The sequence below is a fragment of the Crassostrea angulata genome, chromosome 1 (genome assembly GCF_025612915.1).
Source record: "Crassostrea angulata isolate pt1a10 chromosome 1, ASM2561291v2, whole genome shotgun sequence".
In the NCBI taxonomy this organism is placed as follows: Eukaryota; Metazoa; Mollusca; class Bivalvia; order Ostreida; family Ostreidae; genus Magallana; species Magallana angulata.
Genome location: NC_069111.1, coordinates 23320883 through 23348570, shown reverse-complemented (window position 1 = coordinate 23348570; position 27688 = coordinate 23320883). Strand labels below are relative to the sequence as shown.

Here is a 27688-nt window from a genome sequence, read left to right as displayed (position 1 = left end):
TCTTTTAAAAGCAAAAACTTCAAACAGTCAGGGGATAAATTTTGTCTCACTACAGCAACACAACTTGCTTTACAGTAATCATATTTAAATCTGATAAGCTCCAAGAGAATTAAAAGAGCATAGGATTGTATATAATATCAAGATGTACCATCTGTTCAAAATATGGTGGGCTGATAAGCAATTAAAGTTTACAGTCACTATAATTGTATTAATACTATTATTATTTTCTTAAACATTCACTCCAAAATTGAAGAATAAGAATTAATCATGTTTGAATTACTACCTCAAGGTTTGATAAATTTTTTAACTTTCTTGTTTCCACAGGATTCTGTCCATGGGCAAACATTTCCCAGAGAGTTGTCCCAAAGGCAAACACATCAGACTGTGGGGTCATCTTGGAATCACATTTCCGGTAATCTGGGTACAATTCCGGTGCTAAAAATAGCAACCTGTAAAAAATCTACATACTTTATTTTCTGATTAAAGATCGTAAGCATTCATTTGTATGTCAATTTAATTGATGCATCTAAACTGAACTAGCCTTGATGATATAATAGCAGTCTGTGAGCACTGACCTGGATCTGTTTTGGGGCAGACTGAGGTCCAAACTGTTCATAAGGCTGACCATACCCGGGTCCCCGATCTTAACTAGGATGTCATCAATCTCGTATCGAAAGACAAGCAAGTTCCGACAGCAGAGGTTTCCGTGTACCAACTGATGCTCATTCTACAAAATGTTGCAAAAAAAGGTTCCTTAAGTTAGAGAGCAAATGGCTATATAGGCACACGAATACAGCAAGTGACTAAGCATAAGAAATTTTCTAAAATGAGAACTGTCAATGCAAAGCAGTGTTCATTTTAGATTTTAAGAATTTTGTAATATAATTTTTCATTCCTCGAAAAACAAAGGCTGTAAAAGAAGGACTTATCCTCCAACAATGTAATACATGTAATACAGTCAATTCTATGTGAATAATAATGTGATCTTGACCTTAATAGTCAAATGACTTCCAGTTAGACCAGATTAAGAAAGATGGTCAAGGTTATTAAGCAACAGTTGTTCAAAATATGTCAGGCTTTAGATGCTACGTTAAAAATTCATGGAGTGGACAAACATGAAATAAAGACAAACATATACTGTGGGTCAATGTTTGTGGGGAGGATGTAATTTCGTTAATAGACAAGGGTAATTGGGATAAAAAATTCATGCAACAATCTTGTTAAATAATAGTAATCTTTACAACAAAAAAGAATAAATGTAGAATAACAAGTCTTGAATATTACATGTAGGTAGCATAATTTTTTTTTACCAAAAATAACATTCCTTGAGCAACCTGACTGGCTGCGTTAAGAAGATGGAACGGTTTGATTGGTTGGCTGGTCTGTCTTCTCCTGAAGAATGAAGCCAATGAGCCATACTGGGCCTTCTCCATCACCAGCATAGGAGGAGTGGAGAGAACCAGTCCATGGACGCGCACAAAGAACTTAGGGTCCTCCATTCGAATCAACTGCTGAACAGCATGCTGAAAATGCTAGAAGTGGAGAAAATATAGCTAAAAAGTATTAATTTTAGAAAAATAGCTTCTTATAACATCAATGTCAAGAACTTAATGGAAGTGAATACCAAAGAATATAATCAAAATAGTTTTATTCTTGGTATCAGATAGAACTAGAAGTCATTGAAATGGTGACCATCTCGAAGGGCCCAGCTTCAATAATGGACAATAGGATAAAAGCATCTCAGAGGATTTTGCTTTCACATATTGATCAATGACTTAGATGTTTTCAGGCTGGCATAGAACTTTAAGTTATATATTATATGGTGATTTAAGGTCACTTCACACCCTTTACCCAAAAGCTCTGTTTATGTGAAGTATGAGCCTGATAGCGCTAGGGGAGAGTAAATATGTGGTCTGATATGAACTTGACCTAGAAACGTCATTCAAGGTCCCTGCACATCCTTTGACCACAGGCACTCTGTGGGTGAAGTATGAGCCAGATTAGACCAAGGGGAGAGAATAATATGATCAAGACAAGGATTTTTCAAATAATTCTGCCATGACCTTAACCTTAGACCTAGCAACATGGTTCAAGTTCAATGCATATCCTTTACCCAAAGACACTCTGTAAGAGAAGTATGAGCCAGATAGGACCAAGGGGAGAGAATATATGATCAAGACAAGTGATCTAAGATGGACAGACAGACAGATGGATAGATGAACAGATAGACTGATCACTTTAGGGCGCCAGCAGAACAGGGCCCTAATACAATCAAAAAACAAATCTAAGGCTCAAACAGTACATGTACCGGTACAATCCAAAAACACCAAGAGAAAAGCTGTCAATGTGTATCAGTAATCTACTTGTCGACCCCTGAAAAAAATTCATTGATAAACACTAACTATCTAGAGAAATGGGGTGTTCTATATGCAATATTATGCAAAAAAAATGACCAAATTCAACAGCTGGTATTTTTTGCATAAATTATTAAAAATCAAAATCCAAGTAAAATGCTCATCTCTGATATATTTTTGACAGCTGCCATACATTTTCACCATTTCAATAACTTAATTTTTCCTATGGAAAACCTGGTTAAAAATTGAATTCAAATTCTAAAGAGACACCAATACCTTTCTTATGTCTGGTTGAATAAAAAAATCCCTTGCATCTAAATTGAGCTTTAATTAACCAATATATGATATATCCCACCTCATAACAGCGAAACATTTGATCATTTGATGTTTGACGTAAACGCTTGGCGGCATGGAGAGTTCCACTCTCTAGGTCACATACAAAAACTTCAGTGAAGGTTCCACGCTCTGGAAAACAAGTTTTAGGAGATAAAAATGTTGTTTGTATAGAAAAACTTGCATACAAAAAGTATATGTGCATGTACGTGGAAATGAATTTGTAGTTCTTAATTATATTATTTAATTACTGTAAACATATTATGTTTACCGACAGTGTATATGGTATTTGATTTTTCAATGTGTTAGTGTGGATTTGAATTAGTGTTTTTCTAATTGTACCTATCATTATGCATATGTGCATGGAATTTTGTGATGTATTTGATTTAGCAGAAGCTGCTTGCTGCCAAATTGCTAATCAAAATAGAATACACAGTTAAATGTAATATGGTTATAGTAGGTTACAATTCTTTTTTAATTTTTCAATTTTGTCAACATAATTAGAACTTAAATCTCTAAGAAAAATATTTTTTCTTTTAAGTTAGGATGGTAAGGCAACACATTTTCAGAAAATAATAAAAATATCTACCATATTTATTTCTAAAACATATTTTAATTTGGGTGAATAGAATCACCTGTTTCCTATGCACCATTAGGGGAGAATGTCAATTTTATGAACTAATCCTAGTATATATTCTACACACCAAACTTCCTTTTTTTTTGTTCCTACATGTATATAAATCTACATGTGAACACAAAAACAACAAAAATAACTATATATCAAAAACCAAAATGATGCAAGTTAGCTTATCTCACAAATTTGAGCCAAGTACAAACAAGTATTAACATAGTGTAACAGGCTTAACACACAAGAGTTGTATACATGAAATCACGTAGTATTACTTTCTTAGATGGCAAGCATTGTTAATATAGATATCTTTATTTTTTAAAAAAATAGAACTTAATGCCTGTTCAACATAGACTAAATGTCTGATCTACTGTCTGATCTACTAAGATTTAATGCCTGCTCTACAAGGACTTAATGCCTGATCTACTAAGATTTATTGTCTGATCTACTTGGACTTAATGTCTGATCTACTAAGATTTAATATCTAATCTACTAAGACTAAATGTCTGTTCTACAAGGACTTAATGCCTGATCTACTAAGATTAAAGTCTAATCTCCTAAGATTTAATGCCTGTTCTACAAGGACTTAATGCCTGATCAACTGAGACTAAATATCTGATCTACTAGCTAGGATTTAATGTCTAATCTACTAAGATTTAATGCCTGTTCTACAAGGACTTAATGCCTGATCTACTAGGACTTAATGCCTGATCTACAAGGACTCATTAAAAGGGCATGGTCATGATTTTGGTCAAAATTTATTTTTCCGTTTTAATGTTTACAATGCTTCAGTAAGGCAATTTTTATAGTCTACTGAAATTAAGTCGACATCAGATTGGTTGAAAAATTAATCCCACAGAATGGCACACCTTAACAAACAGTGTGTTAAAATTTCAAGCATCTGCAATTAATAGTTGCTGAAAAAAAATGTGACAGGAAAGTTGTTACGGTAGACACACAAGGGTAAAACAGTTTACTCCTCTTTTCTTTGGAGCAGGAGTTTAAAAATAAAATTTGACCAAAATATTGACCATGCCTCTTTAATGTCTGATGTAATAGGTCTGAATGTCTGATCTACTAGGACTTGATGCCTTATCTACAAGGACTCAATGTCTAAATTTTCTACAAGGATTTTATGTCAGATCCACTAGGACTGAAACAAGGACTTACTGTCAGATCCACTAGGACTGAATGCATTATCCATTAGGACTTAGTGTCTGATCTACTAGAAATCAATGCCTTTATCTACTATTAGGAATCAATGCCTTTTGTATTAGGATCTGATACCTATAAGTTCCTTGATCTTGATCTCTTCAGGAAGGATAATATAGGGTTTCCTTCTTTGATTGTTCATGGCTGCCTCCTCATCATCATCAGGGATGATCTCTTCCACAAAAAGTTTTCTCAATACATCCACAGGCTCTGTAAATATTGAAGCACAATTCAGATAACCTTAGCCAAAAACAAACAAATAAAATAAATGCAGCTTAAAGCACATAAAAACCTGCATGGTTAGCACATAAAAATTCTACTCTTAGTCTAGGAATATCATTTATATTAAAGACATTTTGAATTCAATGTGTCCTGACATGCAGCTTATTTGAAATAATTTTCTTTTTTTTTTAAAGGCCTATGAATGCCAAAGGGGTTCATAACAATCTAGACTTTTAAAGTGCTTCTTGTTTTGACGTGGGATATTTTCCTGACTCAGAGACAGATCTTGAGCTACACTTGATACCTCACTTAACCATGCCAAGGTATAACGCATTATATGGTTGGCAATTCTTAGGTCCAAATGAACTTTGGTGTGTTAAGGTTTGATCAGATCTTTTACCACCAGGATTTCTTCCAGAATTCAAGCTGCATGTGCACACTAGACACTTGATGGTTCATCATGTATAGGTTCAAATTGGATTGGACTGGATGTCTTGTATTATACCTTGCCTAGGTTTATCCATCAAGTTTCATGTTCACTTTCACAGACTTAATTGACATTGAAGAATGTCTTGGGGTTAACCTTACTGAGGTTTGACCTTAATAGAATGTTTTGCGTTTATTTCATAAAGTCAACATAAAATAAAAAAAATTCTTCCTGACGTTCTGAACTTTAGATAATGATTGAAGTTTACTTTCACAAAGTTGACTTTAAGGACATTTCTTGCTTTTTACCTTGCAGAGGTTTGACCTTCAAAGAATGGTTTAGGTTTAATTTCACAAAGTTGACATTTGGTTAACTTTCCAAAGGTTTGATCTTGACAGACAGTTTTTGGTAAGATGACCTTAAAATGTTTTCTCGTGGCTTACCTTGCTGTGGTTTGACCTTGATAGGACGTTTTGGAAGCAGGTTTCTGGTTTCAGCCATGTATTTTATGAGGCAGTTGATGTCTTTAAATTCTTCTTCATTCTCTCCTTCCAGACAGTACATGTTTTCTTTTTTATCAATCAACCTCTTTCTGGTTTGTCCGCCATAACAAAACAAGATGGCCAGCTGATCAAAGACTTGCATGCTCTGCTTCAGTATATAATACTCATCCGACAGATCTTTGGTCTTTAACTTTCGTACAGCTGTGCTGGTACTAAAATGAAAATGTTAAATTGACAACTAGATACGTATCATTATTCATGTATGTCTAATATATTTGCATGCTAAATAACAAAAAAAAAACCAATTACTTAATGAAACAAAAAAGCCCATCCTTGTTTTTTTGTTTTGACAGTTTTGTTTTTAAAGAATCTGATTATGTAATCATGCAGACTTCTATTTACCCTATTGGATGTAGGGCTAGCTTTTGATAATTACAGTTGAACTTCGATATCTCGAATACTGATATTTCAAATACCATGGATTTGTACAAGTGATTTGTAAGTCCCAACCAATTATTTTTTTAAGTATTTTACCCTCGATATCTCAAATACTCGAATATCTCGATGTTTTTAAACAGTCCCATCTAGTTCGAGATAACGAAGTTTGACTGTATTATACTGTAGTATTATACTATACTACAGTCTTGTATATTTTCATTTTCATTGTCTGAAATTTGTCAGTGATAACACTATATACGATTCAATTTTGTAATAAATATAGTCCAATACATTTCATCAATGACTAATATTTTAATATTTAATAGTACAACTACTAAAAGTTTTATAAATATAAGTAATAGAGAACCATTCTTTGAATATTATGACATGATCAAATATGGTCGGCATGATCAAATCTATCATAAAGCCCTTTGGGCTTTATTGAATTTGACAACCCCTGACCATAATTGATCACCTCATATTACTAAAAGAATGATTCCTTATTCCTTTTATATACACCAAAGACACATAATCCTCCCGTCATATCATTCCATCACCCAAAATACGAGCAAAATAAACAAAATATAATATCAACATAACAATCATGCAGACAGATTTTACAAAGAAACATAAGTATGGTAAATGTCTTACATAGATGTTAAATGTTCATTAATTTTTTACATATAATGTGATGTAAAAGTGTAGTATGAAACATATATGTGTGTGTGTGTGTGTGTGCCTGCACAGTCATCTATGACTATAGGCGACTAAATAGCTCAAAACAAAACTTTATTTACTAAAAATGTTTCAAACATCTGACTATCTTTTGACTGCAACCAATTATTTGAATAATGAAAACTTCCAACTTTGACATCCATAATTTATATAATGCAATTACTACCACAATAATTGTATATAGAGTAAAATTGATTGTATACAAAGAAAAACTGACTCGATTGGTCCATGGCATTTAAGTCGGTTGATTTCCTGTAGTGATGGCAGCTCCATCTGCTGGGAGAGGTTCATATAATAGTCAGTAATGAGGCGATAATACCCATTGACACCAGAGACAAATGACTCTGCAACTGTCTTACTGTCAAACCTCAACACCTGATAAAAAAAATAAAATATATGAGTTATATAAATTTAAAAAAAAACAAATATCAATAGTAATAAATAGTAAATTTATTTCACAACTTCAAACAATAAATTTGTTTGTTGGCAGTATATATATCATATTACATACAAAATAATACAAACTTCACAGCTAAGATGTTGAAAATAATTGAAATTTAGTAGTCTAATGATTTTTTTTTTCTCTCCTTAGATATCAGTATCACGTACATCATATAAACCCCAGACTCGTGATTTCAACACCTATTATTAATAAAGGAAATAAGTTTAGAGGAAAATAACAACAGGTCTGTGCTTTTAACTTGTCACACAAGCATAATTATACCCGAGTGACTTTGGTGCCCTTTAATAATAATAGTAATATTAACAGCTTTTCAGAGACTGATTTATTTGTTAGCAACATATCATTTTACATACAAAAACAAATAAAACTATGGTATGTAGTTTAACAATAACTGGATTTTAAAACAGCATTGATTGATTTATTTTTGAAGTTGTCTTTGTTATTAACTACTTTCAGGTAAATGCAGATAACTTGAATAACAATAGTGTATCTATACTACTACATTAAAATAATAGACTCGAATTTTTGGGCTTTAAGACCGAGAAATTGGAAGAGTACTGTCTTTTGTTTTATATTTTTTAAACATCATTGGTACTTGAAGATTACCAATTTGTTTTTATTTTTTATCAATCAAGCTTCGCTAATTAATGATAAACGAAAATTCCTTTAAAAAATCCGGAAATCATGTGGATTTTTCGGATTTTAGAATCTTGCGCATGTGCATTACATTCACGCTAAATCACGGGAGGCTCTTTAGTTTATGTTTCACAATATCCCATTGGCATGGATAAACTCAGAAACGATAAAACAAATGCGTGTAAATTTTCATTGAAAATTTGTCATATTTTCTGTTTATCAAAGGAAATATGGGAGATAACTCTAACTCGGTGCATTACGAGAGTTTCGAATGTCAACATGGTAAAAAAAAGTTGGTGAAGAAGTGTTGAATTTTTCAAAAATTTGTCATTGAATTAAATTTTTAGATGACAGGTATTTATAGCCTCAAAATGGTTTGTTATGAATAATTAACTTTTATTTTCAATGCAGCTACATTTTCTAACAATACGGTGTGTTGATGTATCTATTTCGTAAATTTCCAATATCACAATGCAATGTCAACCCGTGCACGCACGGGTCAAAGTCTAGTTATGATTTGTCTACTCAACTGATGGCAGTTATTAAGACAATTTTACATTCCCTTATTAAGGTCGTTTGTTTTCAACAAAGTGGTATAATTAAGCCCCCAACTGCCTCATTCTGACCAAAAAAGGTAAAAGCAAGACATTCTGTATTATAACTTCATTCTAATCTATTTTCACAATTTTTTTTTTAATAATTATGATTCTTCAGAAGAATGACTTAAGTGTTGTTTTCTTCCCCCCCCCCCCAATTTTCTGGATGAAATCAATTCTTGTTTTATAACATTATAAACTAGCTACCTGTGCCATGTATTAAGTAAGATGCTATAACAATTCTCAATGCAAAGTATACACCACATTTTAAGCCTTTTTCACAACTGAAACACAAGCACTTTAAAACACTTTGCGATCGGAATTTTTTAGCTTCACATGAGCCCTCGCATTTGATGCATGCGTTAATTAGAAGTATTTTAACAAGAGCTTGGACTTTGGGTAGTTGGTGCTAAATAGCAATGTGACGTAGGCCTGTCTTTTTTAATTTAGGACACTCAGCCATTGCTTTTTGAAATCAACAAGATTTGTCTGACTTATTTTGAGCTAAGACTACACAGTCGGTGTATATTTCATTTGAAACCAGCGTCATTTTTAACTTGTTTTGACGCAAAATAGATAGTTCTCTGACTGAAAGTCCAAGGCCTTGTTAAAATGCTTCTAGTTGTCACATCAAGTCTTGTTAAAAAAGTGGACATGCACAATATTTAGACGCAACCGAATGCCAAATTATTGCCTTGCAACACACAAACATTAGTATGAATGTTTTACAATGTTTTGTGTACTCGCAAGAGTGATGCAGGATTTTTAAAGGTCTTATGAATTGCAGCTGTCTATGCATTTGTTTTGCATCAGCTTCACCTTGGGAAATAGACTTGCTCTTGGGGAACTGGAATCTTGCTGACTCCCTCAATGGTATACTTTAATTGTATACTATCTGGACAATGTAATATAATGCACGTAGATACTGTATAAATAATTATATATCCATTTTTTTTTCACCCTGGATATTCTTATGGTTATAATCAAGTCCCTTTTCTAACAGGATGATTTTATAGTTATATCACCTGTTGGGCATTGCAGTTCTCAAAAAAAAAAAACCACAATGTGTCAAATGCTTGCTTATACATGTAGGTAAAACAATACATTATAACATTATAGGTTTGGTGAATAGTTAAAATACTTTACTTTGTAAAATTGGATCCCCTATATCCCCCCCCCCTTACTCCTCAAAATTTTGATTTTAAAGAATTTGAATCTATACATTATCATTATCTGAGGTTGTATTGAGTAATGTTACAGCTTTTCTAGGAAAATGGTTTAAGAAAAATATTTTTTAATAAAGATTTTTCTCTTTATATTCCAATTTAAATCTTTGCCCCCCCCCCCCCCCCCCCCACGTTGTGAACTAACTCATCCCCAGGAGATCATGATTTGAAGAAACTTTAATCTATCCTACGAGGATGCTTCCACTCAAATTTAGGATTTCCTGGCCTATTAGTTTTGGATAAGAAGATTTTTTCTATATATTCCTATGTAAAAAAAATCCCCATCCCCCAATCAAGATCTGAACAAGATCTAAACAAACTTGAATCTATACCCTATCTGAGGATGCTTCCACACAAGTTTCAACTTTTCTGGCTGAATAGTTTCTGTGAAGAAGATTTTTAAAGATTTACTCTATATACATGTATTCCTATATAAATGATTGACACCCCATTGTGGCCCCACTCCATCCCTAGGGTCATGATTTTCACAATTTCACAATCTTCACTACCTGAGGATGCTTTCACACAAGTTTCAGCTTTCCTGGCCAAATGGTTCTTGAGAAGAAGATTTTTGAATTTTTTTAAAAATAATTCCTTATTATTTCCTCTTGTAAAAAGGCATGATCCTTAATTTTCACAGCTTTGAATCTCTTTGCCTAAGGGTGCTTTGTGCCAAGTTTGGTTGAAATTGGCCCTGTAGTTCTAGAGAAGATGTTGAAAATGTGAAAAGTTTACATAGACGGACAAATAAACAGACGGACAGACAACGGACAAAATGTGATCATAAAAGCTTACATTTGAGCTTTCAGCTCAGGTGGGCTAAAAAGTAAACAGTTCATCTGACTGTAAGTTTTATAATGAGGACAGGAATTAAGAGTTATTAAAGAAATAGACCAATGCCAAACTTTATTGCATGAAAAATGTTATAAGTACAAAATTTACTTCAGTGAAATATAAGTACAATGTACAAGTGTCAATTTTCAACTATTAAGCCTGATCATAATCAAATAAATTAATTGTTCAGTGCCAGTCTTAATTCTAAATGTATAATAATCTTGAATGCACTCAGGACTAAGCTGCCAAAGGCACCTAACTGGTAATCTTGTTAAAGCAAATAAAAATGATAAACAAGATTGTTTTATAGTCTACCCAAGTTATTGTTTCTGTCACTTTAGCGATTTTTAGTGAAATTAAACATACCTATCAATTAAGTACAATCGAAATTGATAAAAAGGGAAAATTGCAAAATTTCTCATTGATACATGTACTATTCATCCGTTTTTACCCACAGAAATTTGTTATGGGTAATGTTTGCAGCTTTTCTCCATTTGGAAATACTTGAGACACCTGCACAATTAGTAATTATCATCAACCATGGAACTTCATGTTGTTAGCAAATGCAAAATCCCCATACATGTAGACTTTTTATTTTTAGTCCTGTATTGAAACCTGACAAGTTAGTGGGGGCTTTTTAAAAGGGAAATCTTTGGATTTTTTCATATTATTAAATGAACATCGTTTGAACCCTGAGGTATTTATAAATATCAAATAACTTTAAGAAACTGTGCTGCAAAATTATCTTGGGACAGGGTATAGGACACTATTGCAGAATTAAACATTGCTTTGCATTTATAATAATCATTTCTAAATCCAATTACTTGTAAAATGCATAAAAAATCTCTCCAAAGTTATTTTTAATAATAAATTGTACACGTAACTGAAGAAAAAATCTGAATCAATTTAATGGTGAAAGGTAGACTGCAAGGTATTAAAGCTATTTATGTACAAAAAGAATCAATGTAAGGTTGTAAGAATGTGTGTGTGTATATATATATATATATATATATATATATATATATATATATATATATATATATATATATATATATATATATATATATATATATATATATATATATATATATATATATATATATATATATATATATATATATATAAAAACTGCGTAGTTAGATTAAAGAAGTCAGCCAGTGAACAATATACCCTTCAGAGACATTAAATTGTGATAATTGACCAAGTTGAACTTTTTTTTTATCAGAAGACATTTCTTTGTCTGTTTAAATATCTCTTCCTGCAACTTTTTCCTACTAAAAGTTTTAATTTAAAGGCTGCAATATCAGGAAACATTAGTCGCATAAAGCTTTAAACTCAAGACTATTAAACATTTTTATTGCTCATACTTGAGCTTTAAACTTTTTTCCTTCAACATATGGTTTATCATTGTATCATTCAAATCAGCGTTCTCAGATAGCAATGAGAAGAAAATACAGTACACATAGATTATTAAGGCCTAAATAATCTTGGATTTAAATTTATGAAATTGTACATTCTCATTAAATAATATTTAATAATATGTAAAAAAAATTATTATGAAAGCTAAAACTCTGCAGCTATTTGTAAATTGTTGTGATGATTACATATAGCATTCAACATAAATTAAGGGTGATGTGCAGCCATCTTGTACATTTGAGGATAAGAATGTAAACATTTGAGACAAAGTTGCACCAATTAAATTAGCAAAATTCAAACTTTTTCTCAACAAATGGTTGTAGCTAGGTCACCAATGAACCTCTTTCATATTTTTTCAGAAATTTTTAATCTTCAAAATAAGTCTGTTGCTGTGCAGTACGACAGCTGTTCTGAGTGATGAAAAAGGCATAGTCCTATTCTTGTATGAACACTTTTCAAACAAAATGGCATGTAGGACTTCATATTTATTGCTTTTATATCTTTTGGCAACATTTTTGGCAAGTTTCAAGCCAATTCAAGAAATGTTTACATTCTTATCTTCAAATGTACAAGATGGCCACACATCCCCCTTAAAGTAACACCTAAAATTGTTGATATATAGAGAATGACAGCATTCACACAATGTTGTAATTCTTTTCTAGGAATAAAAAAATCTGTACTTGTACTATTTAAATTAGTAATTCTGACATTTGAAGAGGTAAAAATTCTCAATATTCCCTTCACAAGACGGTGGTCTTCTTAGCCTAGCTGACAGTTCACCATCACAAAATACAAATGCCCACTGGTTTTCAATGTTTGAAGTCAATGATAACTGTGGCCAAAATTTCAATAATCAATAAGCAGTTTGACAGCAAAACCATGAACCTTTGTGATTCCATAAGAAAGCCTTTTTCCCAATAAATAAACAACCAAGTTCAATGGTTTTATAAAGGAAGTGACTCTGAATGGTTGTTTCCCTGAAATTCACCTTAGGTTTAATCATCAGTATGCATGAACCTATTGTTTGATATCATACAGTATTAAAAAAAGAAAAAAATCTTTTTTATGATCTTCCAATCTTTCTTGAGATACAGTAATAATCTCATTGCCAATAGGTCATTATAGGGACAAGAGGTCCATGGGCCACACCACTCACCTGAGCAAAAATGCCCACCTGAGACGAACAGGTAAATAGATGACTCAGGTGCTCAATATGAACAAAGGCAATCATCAGTAAAAAGGTTCAAGTGGGGGCAATGATCTAGCTGTTTACTTTTTCATGGAAACTAACAACTTGTTGTATTAAATATAAAGATTTTTATTATTGGATCCAAAAAAACTAAAAAATTGTTGTCTTAAATATAAAGATCTTTATTATTAGAAAAAAAAACATGCTGATAATTTCAATTAATTCAAACACTTAAAAAATTTATCAGCACATGATAATCAAAGAGTATTCTACGTTAAAAGACCTCATTAACACGTTGTATTTGGACATGACTGTTAATACAATTAATGAGAAAATTAATTTGAAAAAATTGAGTTCAATAGACTTAAATCATTTATATAAAATCATTACAATATATGTATGGTTGAATTACAACAGACAAATTAAATATCATGAGAGACAAATACAGAGGGTTCCGTTTAATCTAATAGTCAATTTGTCAGAGAAAAATTATCAGATTAAGCGATTATTAGATTTATCATTTTAGTGGTCTTTGATTTTGGATAGAATAGAATGTAACTTGTTTCAAGACATAATTTATCAATAAAAAGATATATTCTGTATGTCTACAGTTTGAAATGAATAATTTACCTTGCATTTGCAATGAAATAGCATTTTAGTCTTTTTTTGTTTGTAAATGATAAAAAAAAATATGTTATTTTTCATTACAATCTGTCAGTGGCTGCCATTTTTGACAGGAAGTACTAAGAGGAAATGGCTAATTGTTTGCCCCTCTTTTCACTTGTAAAATTTAATTGAATTCTTTTTTTTCTGTTATATAACATGCTCTTAAATATAATTAATTATGCATGATAAAAAAATTATTTGAATTCTATTTTCTAAGTTTTCTATCTCGATGTAAATTTGAAAGTACGGTAATCAGAATTTCCTCAATGTCACATGCTCCTATGCAAATCATTTTAGATTCAGAATTTCATGTTTAACTGATTCTTAATGGTGCAAGCCCTACATGAAATTAACATATACAATAGGTAAATAAACAAACAGTAAAATGTGTAAGGTCAGTCCTGTGTGCGGTCATCCGGAAGAACTATCGATGTCGGTAGCTTAATTCATCTTACGAGGAAGGGAGCCACCTGTGTGCGTTGAAGTATAACTTATACCCTGTAGAGATCATATAACCGAAAAAATAACAGGTATTTTTTTCCATCCATTTATCAGAAAAAAATATAAAAGGATAAATGGTTCAATGTTTTGATATTATATTAGATTAACCAATTTTTTTCAATTAAACGCTATCAGATTAAGTGGAACTCTCTGTATTATATTGAAAACCAGTTTCTTCATGATTTAATATTTCTATCAACAGTTACAGTATGTATACACTCAAACTTTCCAGTTACACAAATTGTTTTACAAAAAAAAATGGTTAGTTGGATAAGTCTCACATGACTGCACAAGACTTAGAAATAGATTGTCACCGTTTACTGATTTAATCAACTTGTGTGAAATCGGACCTAAAAACTGACATTTAAGAAGGCACATACCAATTACACAACCAAATTGAACTTTTCCCATAAAAAGTGATCCCAAAGAAAATAAGAAATGATGTCTGTAGCGCTAGCTTGCTCATGGAATGATGGTCTTACCTCTGGGCAACCATTGGATCTGTCCAAATGAACATTCCATGACAATTTCTTCTGATCTGCATGATTAGGTGTTATATGTATAGAGCGGAAATCAACAATTGAAGAAAAGAACTCCTGGGTAGAAAGAAAAAAAACAAACAAACCAAATAAAAAATCAATTCAACCACCATTTTGTTTATTACTGAAAAATTGTTGTTTGTAATAAATATTTTGGTGAAGTGTTATTTTCACAGGTCTTCGTACAGGTAATGTTACATTTTTAGCAGACTATAAACATCAGTTGTTCTTACATTGTCAATAAACAGGCCTTTGTACTGGGTGTTGACATTTTCCTCGTGCTGCTGTATGTCCAGGGTGATGTGAACCGGTCGTAGACTTCCTGATACCTTCTTAGCCTCGTACCGCTCTCTTCCATAATTCTGCACCTCATTCAGAACATCCTGTTATATCATAAATATGTACAGATAACTACATTCCTGTACAAAGTTCTATAACATAGTTTTCACTGTATCAAATAACGAGAAGAAGAGTATATTTTGAAATCAAAGTAATTTTATGGACTGCATGTATATAAAAAATTAATGTACAAATAATAGTCAAGAGCCACAGATCTAAAACTGGTTTTTTTTAGTGTGTTGCTATATGCACTTAAACAAAGACAGATTAGACCAAAAAAAATTTAAATTAAATCTTTGATGGATGCCTATATGTAACATATTCAATGTTAATGTTTTTCTGTCTCTTGGAAAGCACAAGAAGTCGCGATTGATTTGTTCATTGTGTTCTTTTGTTAATTCGTACATAAAGTAAGAGTTATAGATACTTGATAATATCAGAGATCTTGAGACATAATTCTAACATACCTTTGGAAAAGAGTAGGGTTTGACCTATTACAATGCTTGACAAGTTGCAAGAGTGGATGAATATCTTTAGTCCATAAAGAATTTCCAAAAAATTCTACTAATACTTGTGATGTATATGCTTTAACAGCCATACAATATCTGACCTTGATATATCCCATCAATAGTTCCTCCACTTTAGTATTGCTGTGCTGAGCCAAGAATTCTTCCGTTTTCGTTTTCATATTTTTTCTCAATTGGTAGCCTCTCCAGAGCCTCACAACAAGATGGGATGGCAGGAAAGCTTCTAGTTTCTGTTTGTTAAGGATATCCTGACAGTCTTTTTCCTCCATTTTACTTGCAATGACAATGCTGAGAACAGCATAACCTCTGGCTTTAGCCTCATTCTTTATGTCCTGTTCATAGATATCACTCAGTCGGCTTTTCACAAAATCATCTTTACACTGAAGGTAGAGATATTTCAAGATTTCGGGCCCAAGGGCAGGCAAGTTGTGTAGGAACTTTCTCCCAGGAACATAACGAATTCTCAGAAAGAAAGTGTTTTTCCCACCAGCTGTTGGCGAGTTCAAAATGTGCCTTTTCAACTCCTCAATGGTGATACAAGGGTTCACCCACAACATTTTGGGTATCTGTTTCTTGTCAATGGAAGCCAATCCAAAAAGCTGAACAGCTGCAGGTCCCATCTTTGGGAAATAGCGTTTTAACAGCTGAATACACAAGTCCTCTACAACTGTCGGGTTGTCTCTCGAGTCCACATTATACACTGTGCCATCATGCAGCTCTACCTGCAGGCATACCCCAGAAGTGGATTGGACAGACACCGATGACAAAATATTCTGGACTGGCTGACTGTCAAGATCTGCACTAGTTATGGGAGGGGCTAGTCTCTCCTCTCTTGGGGAGGAAGAGGAGGAGGAGGTTGAGGGGCCATTGACTGTAGTGGAGGTCAAGTTGGTTACCTGTGTGTGGGTGGAGGACACAGAATCCGGGCCGGTCTCGGCCGAACCTCCTGGAACAAGTTCAATGTGGGAGTTTGCAGAGTTCGTATTTGCACTGGCATCGCTGTTGATCAACTGAGTTTTTGACATATTTGACATAGTTGCACTCTGTTTTAAACTGTAATATTTCGGATCACTTTCATTTGCACAGTAAAGGATTGCAATCTTTCATCTGAAATATGAAGAAAAAAATATTTCCTTTTACAGTCATTATATGCATATGGTAAATAAGGAAGGAATAGATTGACAAGAAAATGTGATGCTTTATTTAGCTACAGCTCTAAATATTGGAGAGTGGCCAATTATTAACTACGAGGGTTGATCTAAAAGTAACGTCACACTATGGACCGCGCTTCTCACTTGCACTGTATTGTGTAAAATGATGCATCAAAATTGTCCTTATCAAAATTCTAATTCGAATTAAAATTTTGATTAAATCTCATTGAACAGATATCAAGATGTTGATGTTTATAGCATAATAAATATGTGACATTGCCGTGTCATAAATTTACGTCTTTTTAAATTGTGTATTTATGAATAAATTACATACTTCAAAATTTGAAAAAAAGCCCCAAACAACACAATATTTTGAATCAGATATATAACATAGACATTTTCTAACTGTTTAAAAAAATAGAAGGGAATGTTTAACTGTCCATTTCGGATATCTATACAATGCCTTTTGTCTCTAGATCAAGGAATAAAAAGGCTGGCCATGTGAATAGTGATACGATGCATTTTTTAGTGCGATGGATAGAAATCACTAGAAAATGTACTGGAAACGAAAAATCGACCTAAAATTGAGAGTGTGTTCACAAGGTACCCTTAACGTGGTTTTAATATCTAATAAAAGCATATGACATGTTTATAAATAAATTAGATAGACAGGAGCTCTGAAGGAAAGTTAAAGCTACTGTAAGTTCTTAGGTAATGAGCTATATCATAAAGCTACGTTAATGACTTCTTAAAGAGACCTTGACAAACTGATCGCACATTAAATAATCCAATATACTAATCAATTGATTACAAAAAGAGTAATTAGTTACTTTATAAAAAATGATAACAAAAATGTAAAATAGGGCATCGTGGCCAATGTTAATAGAGTTATAAATTACAAAATTCTACCAGAACGCCAAAGATCTAGAAATGACGTCGCTTACGTGTGGCGACTATTCTTACCTCAGGCTCTACAAAATATATTATCTTCAGGAAAATTTATCATAATGCATTAGAATTTTCAAATCTGAATTGAAATAGGTGGATATCTAACAGCACAAATTTTTGTCACTTTACGTCGATTTTTCATGATTTTATCGCATCTGTGACATTACTTTTGGATCAAACATATCAAACAATTAACAAATCATGATACAATACAATGCATTAACTCTGTAATTTCCAAATGAAGAAGATTAGAATTTTAGCTTGAGAATCTTAAAACTACTATTTGGTCAAGTCATATTAAATATAAAACTAAATTATCACATGTTTATCTTATATTTAATATATGGTGGATATCACTCATGGGATAAATTTTTGATATTCCACTGTGTGTTCTTACGCCACGTGATGTCCTAATTAAACATTACGTAGCTTTAGGCAGATTAATGACGTAGAATTAAAAATTAACAAAATAATTCAGCTGAAAAGCATAGAGTTATAAATGAGTAGCTTTTAATGCTGTTTCAATTTTTTTTATACATTGATAAAAATATACTAAAAAATGAAATGTTTGTTGGTTAATAATCTTCAAGGAACTTTTTTCCATGCGTAAAGTTGTTGATGTCTGTCCTGTAGTGAATGTGTTGTGCGGCTCACAATTATAATGTTTACAGAAAGAGTGAGGTTTAACTTGTGATAAAACATGTGATAAAAAGAATCTCTCATGATTTGCGATGGTACATGATTTTTATCCAACTCGTGTGTGTTTTCTATCCCCTCGCCAAGGCTCAGGGATTGAAAATACACAACTCATTTGATACCATTGCAAATCATGAGAAATCCTATATTTAATATGTAAAGCAAATATAAAGCTTTGTGTAATAAATGAATGTGTAATAAATTATTAAGTAACAAATGAAAAATCAATAATTAAACGCCAGTAAGTTCAAACTACCGTAAATTCTTTATCAAATAGCAAGAATAAAAAATTGCAAGAACCAGTTTTTTGTCATGATTTCATACAGCTCAAAAGTTTTGACAAAACTGTTTGAAAAAAAAGAGCGAGATTTTAAATTCCTTGAGACCTGCTTAATGGGATCCTCAAGATTAATGAGGAATTAATAGTATGTCATACACACAGCATACTTAGTATATCTTTTACAATATTTGTCTATAGCTATTTGTTATCACAGATCATATTGTACTTCAACATCTTTTAGTATTCAGTCAGTTCTATGAATGTCAACTGTAGAAATCAATGCAAAATGCATTTCTGTTTATTTTTACTATATGCTAAACAAAAGGAATTTGAAAATCAGCCAAAATTAGGTTTTTCAACTCACAATATTCATGTACATTAAAGCTGGTCAATTTACTTCAAATGCAAATGCACTGATGATTACTGGCTCACAGACACTGAATGCCTGAAAACAAGGCAATTACATGTGTAAATTTTTTTATTAAGTCTAATTGCCTAAAAATAATAATTAACATATACTGCATAAACTGAAAATTAATGGACTCCGTGCAGCTCTGACAGGAAGATGTACAGCTTAATTAGATAAGGTTCAAAAAAAGATAAAATACTGTGGAAATGTGACACTCAGACAGTGAAATTTGGTTTATTGCCATTGTCTATTATTAGATTGAGTTAGGTTTGCAATTAATGGGCTTACACAATAAGGATTTTGCACAGCTTTGCACTAATTGTGAAGATCTGCATTTTAATTAGAATACATGTGGTTTGAACACTGTTTTAAGTTTTGAATGATTGCTAGATGTTGGAATAGAAATAAATGAAAATCAATCCACTGCAATATTGTTACTGCAACAAAACGGACAGAATATGGTCCATGATGGAACAAGGCTAGTGATCTTAACTGACAATGACATACAATAAAAACCATAGTAACAAAGTATTATTATTCAAAACTTGAAAAATTAGTATCATAAAAAATAAAATGCTCCTAGAGCATGACATAGATATATTTGACACAATCTAGTAGAATCTGTAATTTGTGTGCATAATTTGATTTTTTCCAGTTATAACATCAACTAAATTTAGCTAAGGTACTATAATATGCATTTTTACTGGTTGTCGGATGACAGTTGGTTACAAAGCACCAATTTGAGTGTCAGTTGTCAAGTTGTAAGCGAGAAATAAAGCCAACATTTCTTTGTTATGTAAACAAAGCTCTGGTCAAGTTTTTGCTTACATTTTGTATGTTGAAAAGAAAATTCCTGGTTTCAACCTAAAATGAATGTGACAAATTTATGCTATGAACTGTTTATTTTTGTTCAAAACGAATTAGCAGAGAGAGAAATTTGCTTGAAAAATAATTTTAATTGGTATATTGAATTAATGTAAACAAAAACATGGCAAGAGCCTTTGTTTTACATAAATTGTGAGCTCTAGCTGTATCTTGACTGACTCTCAAAGTCTGGTTGATCTTTTGAAATTCATTACTAAGACATTGTGAACGATAAAAATTAAAAAAAATAAATGTGACCATGCTCCATTGAAAGAGGACCCTGCATTGTACAGTAAATTAAAAATATACATACTCAGTAGTACTCTTTCAGTAACAACAAATTCCATCTCAAGTATCCTCAATTAAGTTATAGATTTAACTGTTTTGTTGTGTTGTGTATGTAACCAGGTATATAATTTGTATATTATATTACAGCGCTAGCGTGTTTGATTGGTATACGTGTTTAGAGTGAGTGGTTATGTATGAGAGTTTAATATCTGTAACGTGGACAATGACAAGACTGGACAATAGGGTCACATGACTAACTCTGCATGCACCCTTCCCCGCCAAAATCTTATACCGGACTGGCACTCTCCGCCTAGCCCTTGAACGGGTCAGAACTAAAGCTGTATAGCAATATACTTAAGCATAAGGATTGTTTGTCCCGGTAAGACTTAATGTAATAAATTAAAGTCATTCTAAATTATAATATTACTGTTTCATTTCGTTTTCTAATGTGTATGTTTGTCTGTGTCTAATTGTCTTGTCATTTGTGTCTATTCTGTGTTATTTGTTTAATTACGAAATTTCAGGTTTATTCTGTATTAATAAATATTTAACAACGACCCAAGCTTGGCTTATTTCGAACACTGGCTACATGTAAATTATACCATGGGTTGGGTTCATGACCCCAGGTTTAACCACAAGAGAAGAAGTTAAATGAGGTTTCCCGGTTATTCCCAATGGGATAACTGCAATGCGTTGAAGTATTTATCCACAATTTACTTTAACATAGTATCAATTCATAAGTTAATTTTTTTTAAAAAGCCAACAGTTATATACACTGTACCAGAGGTGTCACTATAGTGAAATCTATAAAATACCTGTACCTTTTTTGACACTTTAAATTAATTGGGGCATGAAATTTTAAAATATTAATGTATCAATCATGGAATATAAAAACAAAGGAAAACATTACAGATATTTATTCATAATTATTAATTAAGCACCTCATTATCTTTCATACAACTTACATGCATAAGATATATACAAATACAATATATATAACACAGACTTGTATATATATTTAGATTTAACGAGGACACCGCAATGCATTCGAGACTGAAATCGTCACTCAAAATTTTTCAGTCTCGACGAATCTTGCAGAGATAAATTTTGACTGACGTTTTCAGTCTCGACGAATTGCATTCTTATATGTCCAACTGCTTTTTGACGCTTGTGCTTTTTTTTGTAGTAAATTACTTACCACTGAAAATGTCATGTACCCCGTGAACGGAAGGAAACGATGCAAGATTCACAATATATCACTTGTTTAAAAGATACGTCTCCCTGCAATCAGTTTTATTCAACAGCATTGAACCATTGTTCCTGTTAAACCCAAGAAACCACCACAATCATTACTTTCTTTTTAATTTTTACTAGAAAATAGACGTCATTTCCAAGAAGACCCAACGATAGCAAACTGAAAGTACAATTTGTTCGCTATTTATCGCATGCCGATCACGATGCATTTAATCTAAATACAAGGCCCTTAATTGATTCTTGTAATAAAAATTTACCCTATACACACTGGCGTCGGAAGCAAATTGAAAGTGGGGGGGCTAGACTAATCCTGCGAGAAAAAGTGTGGGGGGGGGGGGGGGGGGGCTGAACCCTCTATCATGCTATGTTTCTAATGGTTAGGTATAACTTTGCAAAAAAGTGGGGGGGGGGGGGGGGGGGGGGCTAAGCCCCCCCTAGCCCCCCCCCCCCCGGTTCCGACGCCTATGATACATAGTTATCATTATACTTATAAAAATACTATAATAAATAAATACTTATTGTTATACTATACAGGCACGTAGCATCGTTTTTGAAAGTTGGGGGGGGGGGGGGCAGACTCAGTTCGTAGTATATAACTTCAATTTCACTCCTAATTTCCCTTATTTTATATCAATTTTTACATACCCTCAAAAAAGGGGGGGGGGGGGGCAACTTCATTATAATTCAGTTTTTTATATGTAAATTTAAAAAAAATTAGTTGCTGCGAGAAAAAGTGGCCCGGGGCCAGCCCCCCCCCCCCCCCCCCCCTTCTCCCGATGCTACGTACCTGCTATAGAGTGAACTTAAGTTTTTTTATTGCAGAAAGGAAGCGCCTGCATGTGGTTCTATATACATGTATACCGCCAATATCCCGATTGTGGAACATCTCGGAGCACACCCCCGCCCCCCCCCCCCCCCCCCCCACAACCACACACAAACGCGAGCGCGCGGATTAGGAATTTCATGATTGGCAAATTTCCTTTTACTTTATTTTCTTATTTTAATTGCTTGTCAAGAGTTTTCCGATTAGCTTGACCCTCCCCCTCCTCAACTCAGTTTAAAAACGAGGCTATGTGCCTGTTATTATATCAATTTCATGAATTCGATTCACAAGGATTTTTAAAAATCTCATTTCTTACCATGCATAATATGAAGTAAATACTGCTCAGTCATCCACATATATATTAAAAATATGCAAATATCTTCATGATATGTCTAAATATATAACGTTATTGAAAATAATGTATCTCTCGATCATAGATAAATTCCTCCAAGTCAAAGAGCTCTAGGAGAAATGGTGCGAATCGACTTCCTCATTAACTGACACATTTGCATGAACGTACTACCTTTTGAATCTAGGCAAGCAAATTTGCAATTGATTCGAAACATTTAAATAGTTCTTGACAAGTGAACAAAAGCATGCAGACGGCACACATGCAAAGTACATGTAATAATAACTTTTAGAATTACATTTAGATGCATGTAGTAAGGATAGTTGCCGCACTCCTGCGACATTATATCAGGATTCTGGCCTTGATATACTGTTTTTACTATTCATATTTTACAAAATATTTGATTGAATACATAAATTAACTCTTTAAAATACGTACGATAGAAAATAACTTCTTGATCAGTTAAATTAATCGAGGAATCTTCAAAATGTCTCTCATTTCCTTAATAATATCGTTGATGACATAATTAAGGCATTGGCTCAAACTTTTCTTCTGGCCGTCTTTCTTCGACTAATCAGTACTTTTTTTATACGCGAGGCTCATAATGTACATTCATATAAATTTGGTTTGAGCTTTGGGCAGCCCGTTCACTATATACATCTATCGTAACGCTCATTCTTTGTCATTTGGAGTTTTATGATATTTAGTTTATATAGATCCTCGAGATCTTATTTTCTGGCGGGTGCCTTAGCCAAAGTGTTACTGGAAAGTCTCCTCCTATAGTGACCTCTACATGGGGAGTAGCCCGTGTCCCAGTCTGTTTATAAAAAGAGGAGATAGAAAGACAGCTCCCAGATGTCTACCCCTGTTTTACATATAACATTTTAACATGACATTTTAACAACAAATATTAATTTAAATGAAATATATCAACATAAATATTCATTACCAAAATTTCTCTCCCAAAAATATTAGATGAACCCCCTGAATCTATCAACTTTACTTTGAGAATGCGCGCAATTGTATTTATTTATCTTTCCTCTATAAAAAGAGGAGGCAGAAAGACAGCTTCCATATGACTACTGGAGAGCTGCGCCCCCCCCCCCCCCCATTTTCTTTAATGCACGGACACTGCGCTACAACATTCTCATAAAAAGTAAATGCAATCAAGTACATATTAATGATCTAACGCACCGTGGTCAGTAGTAGCATTTTATTAAGATTTCTGATCGACCTGGCGTCGACAGGCTCATCACTGGACTTACTTACAAATCTCTCATTAAACAAAAATAATAATACGCTATATATATAGAGCATGTTCTATAGAATTAAAATCTTGCAAAAACATATTCATAAAACTTTAACACACAAAAAAAATGAATAATAACATACAATAATATTATTGGATCTTAATTAATCAACACACTTTAGTAATATATTAACAAAATTTGGGCCTAGGCATTTTATCTTGCATGTTAGAGTCGCCGAGCTGTTTAGAATAGTGTTTCACAGTAATATTCATACATGATAAACTAATATCGATATTTATCATTTGATCACATATAATTTTCACGAACACTACTCGCTTAACCAAATAACCATTAAACTTTATGTTCATAAAGTCCAACGATTGTAGACGTTGTCCTGGCGCTGAGTGAGTATACATGTATAATATAGCCTCACACTTGGCGCTGAATCGATCTGTTTATCTCACCTCCAAGTCGATATTAGTTAACGCTAATGTCGTACAATTATTAATGTACTGAATCAAGAAATCACACAACTGATGTATAATTAAACTTGGTGCATGATTATTGGAGCGATCAATCTTAATACAAAACAGATTAATATAAGTCGCAATCCATCAGGTAAAATGACATTAATCGTGACCCAACAAAGACCATGCTTTTAGTCCACAAACTATTCCGAACGTTGGGACACAATGCCTGAGGGTCACCTCTTTGACCATGATGTCGACCAATGTCAAGTTTGTTGTTGACCACAAAATACGATGCCATTATTTTGCAACATTGATGAGGTAGATAGAATTTCTGAATGTCATCAACATCAACTTCATAAGAGACAAAATACACATCGACCTCGCGATAAGCAAACCTCTTGCAACCCACCCCCTTTTTTAACCGTTTCCTATTATCTATACATACAAAACTTTTTTTCAACAAACGATGCGAACGTGGCTCCCCACATAGGATTTAACCTCTCCTTTTTTGTCAAGCTGTTTGGTGGGTGGGTCTGGCTCAAGTTTTAAAAGCGATGTCACGTGCCTGGTAAAGTAATAACGACCTCACACTTGATGCTCGGTTAATGTGTTTTTATCACACCGAATTCGATGCTAGAAAAAGCTACTATTATCATTCTATTTCTGACATCAGTGTTATACGTTCGCCTTTAGGTCGAAGTTGCGAAGGCAAAAGTGCGAGGGTGCGACGACGAAGGAGCGAAAGTGCGAAGATGCGACGGCGAAGCGCGAAGATGCGAAGGCGAAAGTGCGAAGTTGCGAAGGCGAAGAAGCGATACTACTATCGCTCCTTCGCCATAGCAACTTCGCACTCTCGCCGTCGCATCTTCGCGCTTTCGTCTTCGCCTTTTTATAATTATGGAGCTCTCTTTCGTTTAAAGACAATTTTAGCTGTATAAAAGGACATATGAGGTAGACGATGAACTTTTTAGAATTTATTTTCAACAGCCTGTGCAGATCCATAACTTTATCTAATGGGGGGGGGGGGGGGTCCAAGACATATTTTAGAGATTTTATTATATATAATTAATAAAATTACATTTTCCGGGGGGATGGGATCTGGACCCTCTCTCCCCTTTTACTGCATGTGTGAAGTTATAATTAATATTGGATTTTCCGGGGGCGGACCCCCTCTCCCCCTCTAGGTCCATATATGAGCAAGGAGTGTCGCATAATGAAATTAGAATGTTACTCTGTTTGATCCACGGTAAACAGACAGCTGGTAAGTAACAGGAGTCTGGAAGTCCATATGTATACATTATGGCGGACATTGCATTTTAAACGGAGTATATAATGATTAGGCATAGCCAGCGCTGGTAAACATATATGTCACATATACACATTAAAATATTTATAAACATTCATAGTAAGCACAATGGCCTAGCGCATGCGTACAAATAATATCATGGATTAATCGGAAAACCTTGGCGAGTACGGCGCCTGCATCGAATTCTATGTAATCGACCGAGACTTTCTGAATGCTATCAAAAAAGGCGAAGGCGAAAGTGCGAAGTTGCGAAGGCGAGAGTGCGAAGTTGCGAAGGCGAAGGAGCGATAGTAGTATCACTTCTTCGCCTTCGCACCTTCGCACTTTCGCCATCGCATCTTCGCGTTTCGCCGTCACATCTTCGCACTTTCGCACCTTCGCCGTCGCACTCTCGCACTTTCGCCTTCGCAACTTCGCACTCTCGCATCTTCGACCTAAAGGCGAAAGTGCGATGGTCGAAGTGGCCCTATCGGAACACCATAGTGTTAAGCTATGGAGGGTAATCGTTTTCAAAAATCCAGACATCCGAACACACCAACACGATTACAAATTCGGATTAACAAGTTTACATGTCTGGATTTTTGAACACGATTACCCTCCATATTAAGCATCGTATATGTATTTCGTGGACGACTGCAAGCTTTGAGGAGCAGATAAACTTGCCACGACATAATCAATGTTCCAAAGTTTGAGACACAGAAGGTTTGTCTCAATTTTCAGTTTGTCTCAGTTTTCAGTTTGGAATGTTTAATAAATAAAACACAAGTTTTCCCTTATAATTAAATGGTTGTTTTACCAGTGTTAGCAAATTTTGTCTTAAAGTTAAGATGAAGAAAAAAATTACAGTTATAAAATTTTCGATGTACACGGTGTCCTAGAATATCTGATACCATTTAAAACTGCATAAATTAAACAATAGTTGGTCAACATTTGTAAAGTTTAACTCAGATTAAAAGTAAAATTGTTTAATTTTTACTTACAAGAAGTTTTTTGGGGGAAAATCTTTTAATTATGATGTCACAAAATTGCATCATAATTCTTTGGTTCAATGTATAGAATTTTATTCAAGATAAATCTGAAACAACAATAAGCTTGTTCAGTTTTAAAACTGTACTATCAAAGACAGACTCCGGCTACTGTATAGTTGTACGAATTATACGCAAGGAATACTTGGAGAATTCAACTCATGATCAACAGGCAACAGATTCTTCTAGTGCAGCGGCTTTTGTGAGGAATCTAAATACTTCTAATCGAGTATAGAAAAGGGCGAGCACTCGTTTTTGCTGTTTTTTTATAAACAAAGCTCGATTAGTCAAAAACTTCGTGATATGTTCGTGAAAATTATTGATTGAAAATTTAAATCAAATACATTTATGCAAATGCATTAATTATTTTGTAAAATAAATTAAATAAAAAATTATTTAAAGAAAAAATAATGGTATATATTATGAGACACCCTGTAACAGCATTTGATCTTACATCAATTCTTGAAAAGGAACGTTTAACATGCAGTTCAAGGAACTAATATTGCGAAAACAGTATACAGGTATACATTTGTGCCAAAACAACGTCATCCACTAGAATGAAAAAGTCAAGATTTTCTGTTTTGAAATGCCCCCTCTACTGCTTTCGAATAGAGAAAAGATATATACATTGTATACATTTTCCATTATCATTCTCCGTAAGAAATATTTTATCGCGCGGCCGCCAAATATTACAACATGTATCTATCTGCCGCAAGATGAGTTTCTGAAGTGTGCAACTTGCATATCTGGCAGGCCCCAGAAAAGTTTATTGAGAACTTGAACAAAAGGAG

The 27688-nt window shown here is 33.4% G+C and overlaps 1 protein-coding gene across 1 annotated transcript in view; it reads right to left on the bottom strand.

Annotated features, from left to right (window-relative positions):
* The window catches only part of LOC128173684 (tyrosine-protein kinase JAK2-like), a 52985-nt gene extending 31142 nt beyond the window's left edge, over positions 1-21843 (bottom strand). The window contains exons 1-11 of the mRNA XM_052839362.1: positions 21619-21843; positions 15868-16891; positions 15152-15301; positions 14862-14975; positions 7070-7227; positions 5620-5891; positions 4603-4737; positions 2710-2819; positions 1311-1532; positions 576-727; positions 284-449 (exon numbers count right to left, since the gene is read on the bottom strand). Of these exons, the coding sequence (XP_052695322.1) occupies positions 284-449; positions 576-727; positions 1311-1532; positions 2710-2819; positions 4603-4737; positions 5620-5891; positions 7070-7227; positions 14862-14975; positions 15152-15301; positions 15868-16818 (2430 nt within the window). The 5' untranslated portion in view covers positions 16819-16891; positions 21619-21843. The remainder of the gene's footprint in view (positions 1-283; positions 450-575; positions 728-1310; positions 1533-2709; positions 2820-4602; positions 4738-5619; positions 5892-7069; positions 7228-14861; positions 14976-15151; positions 15302-15867; positions 16892-21618) is intronic.
* Positions 21844-27688: the final 5845 nt, after the last annotated feature.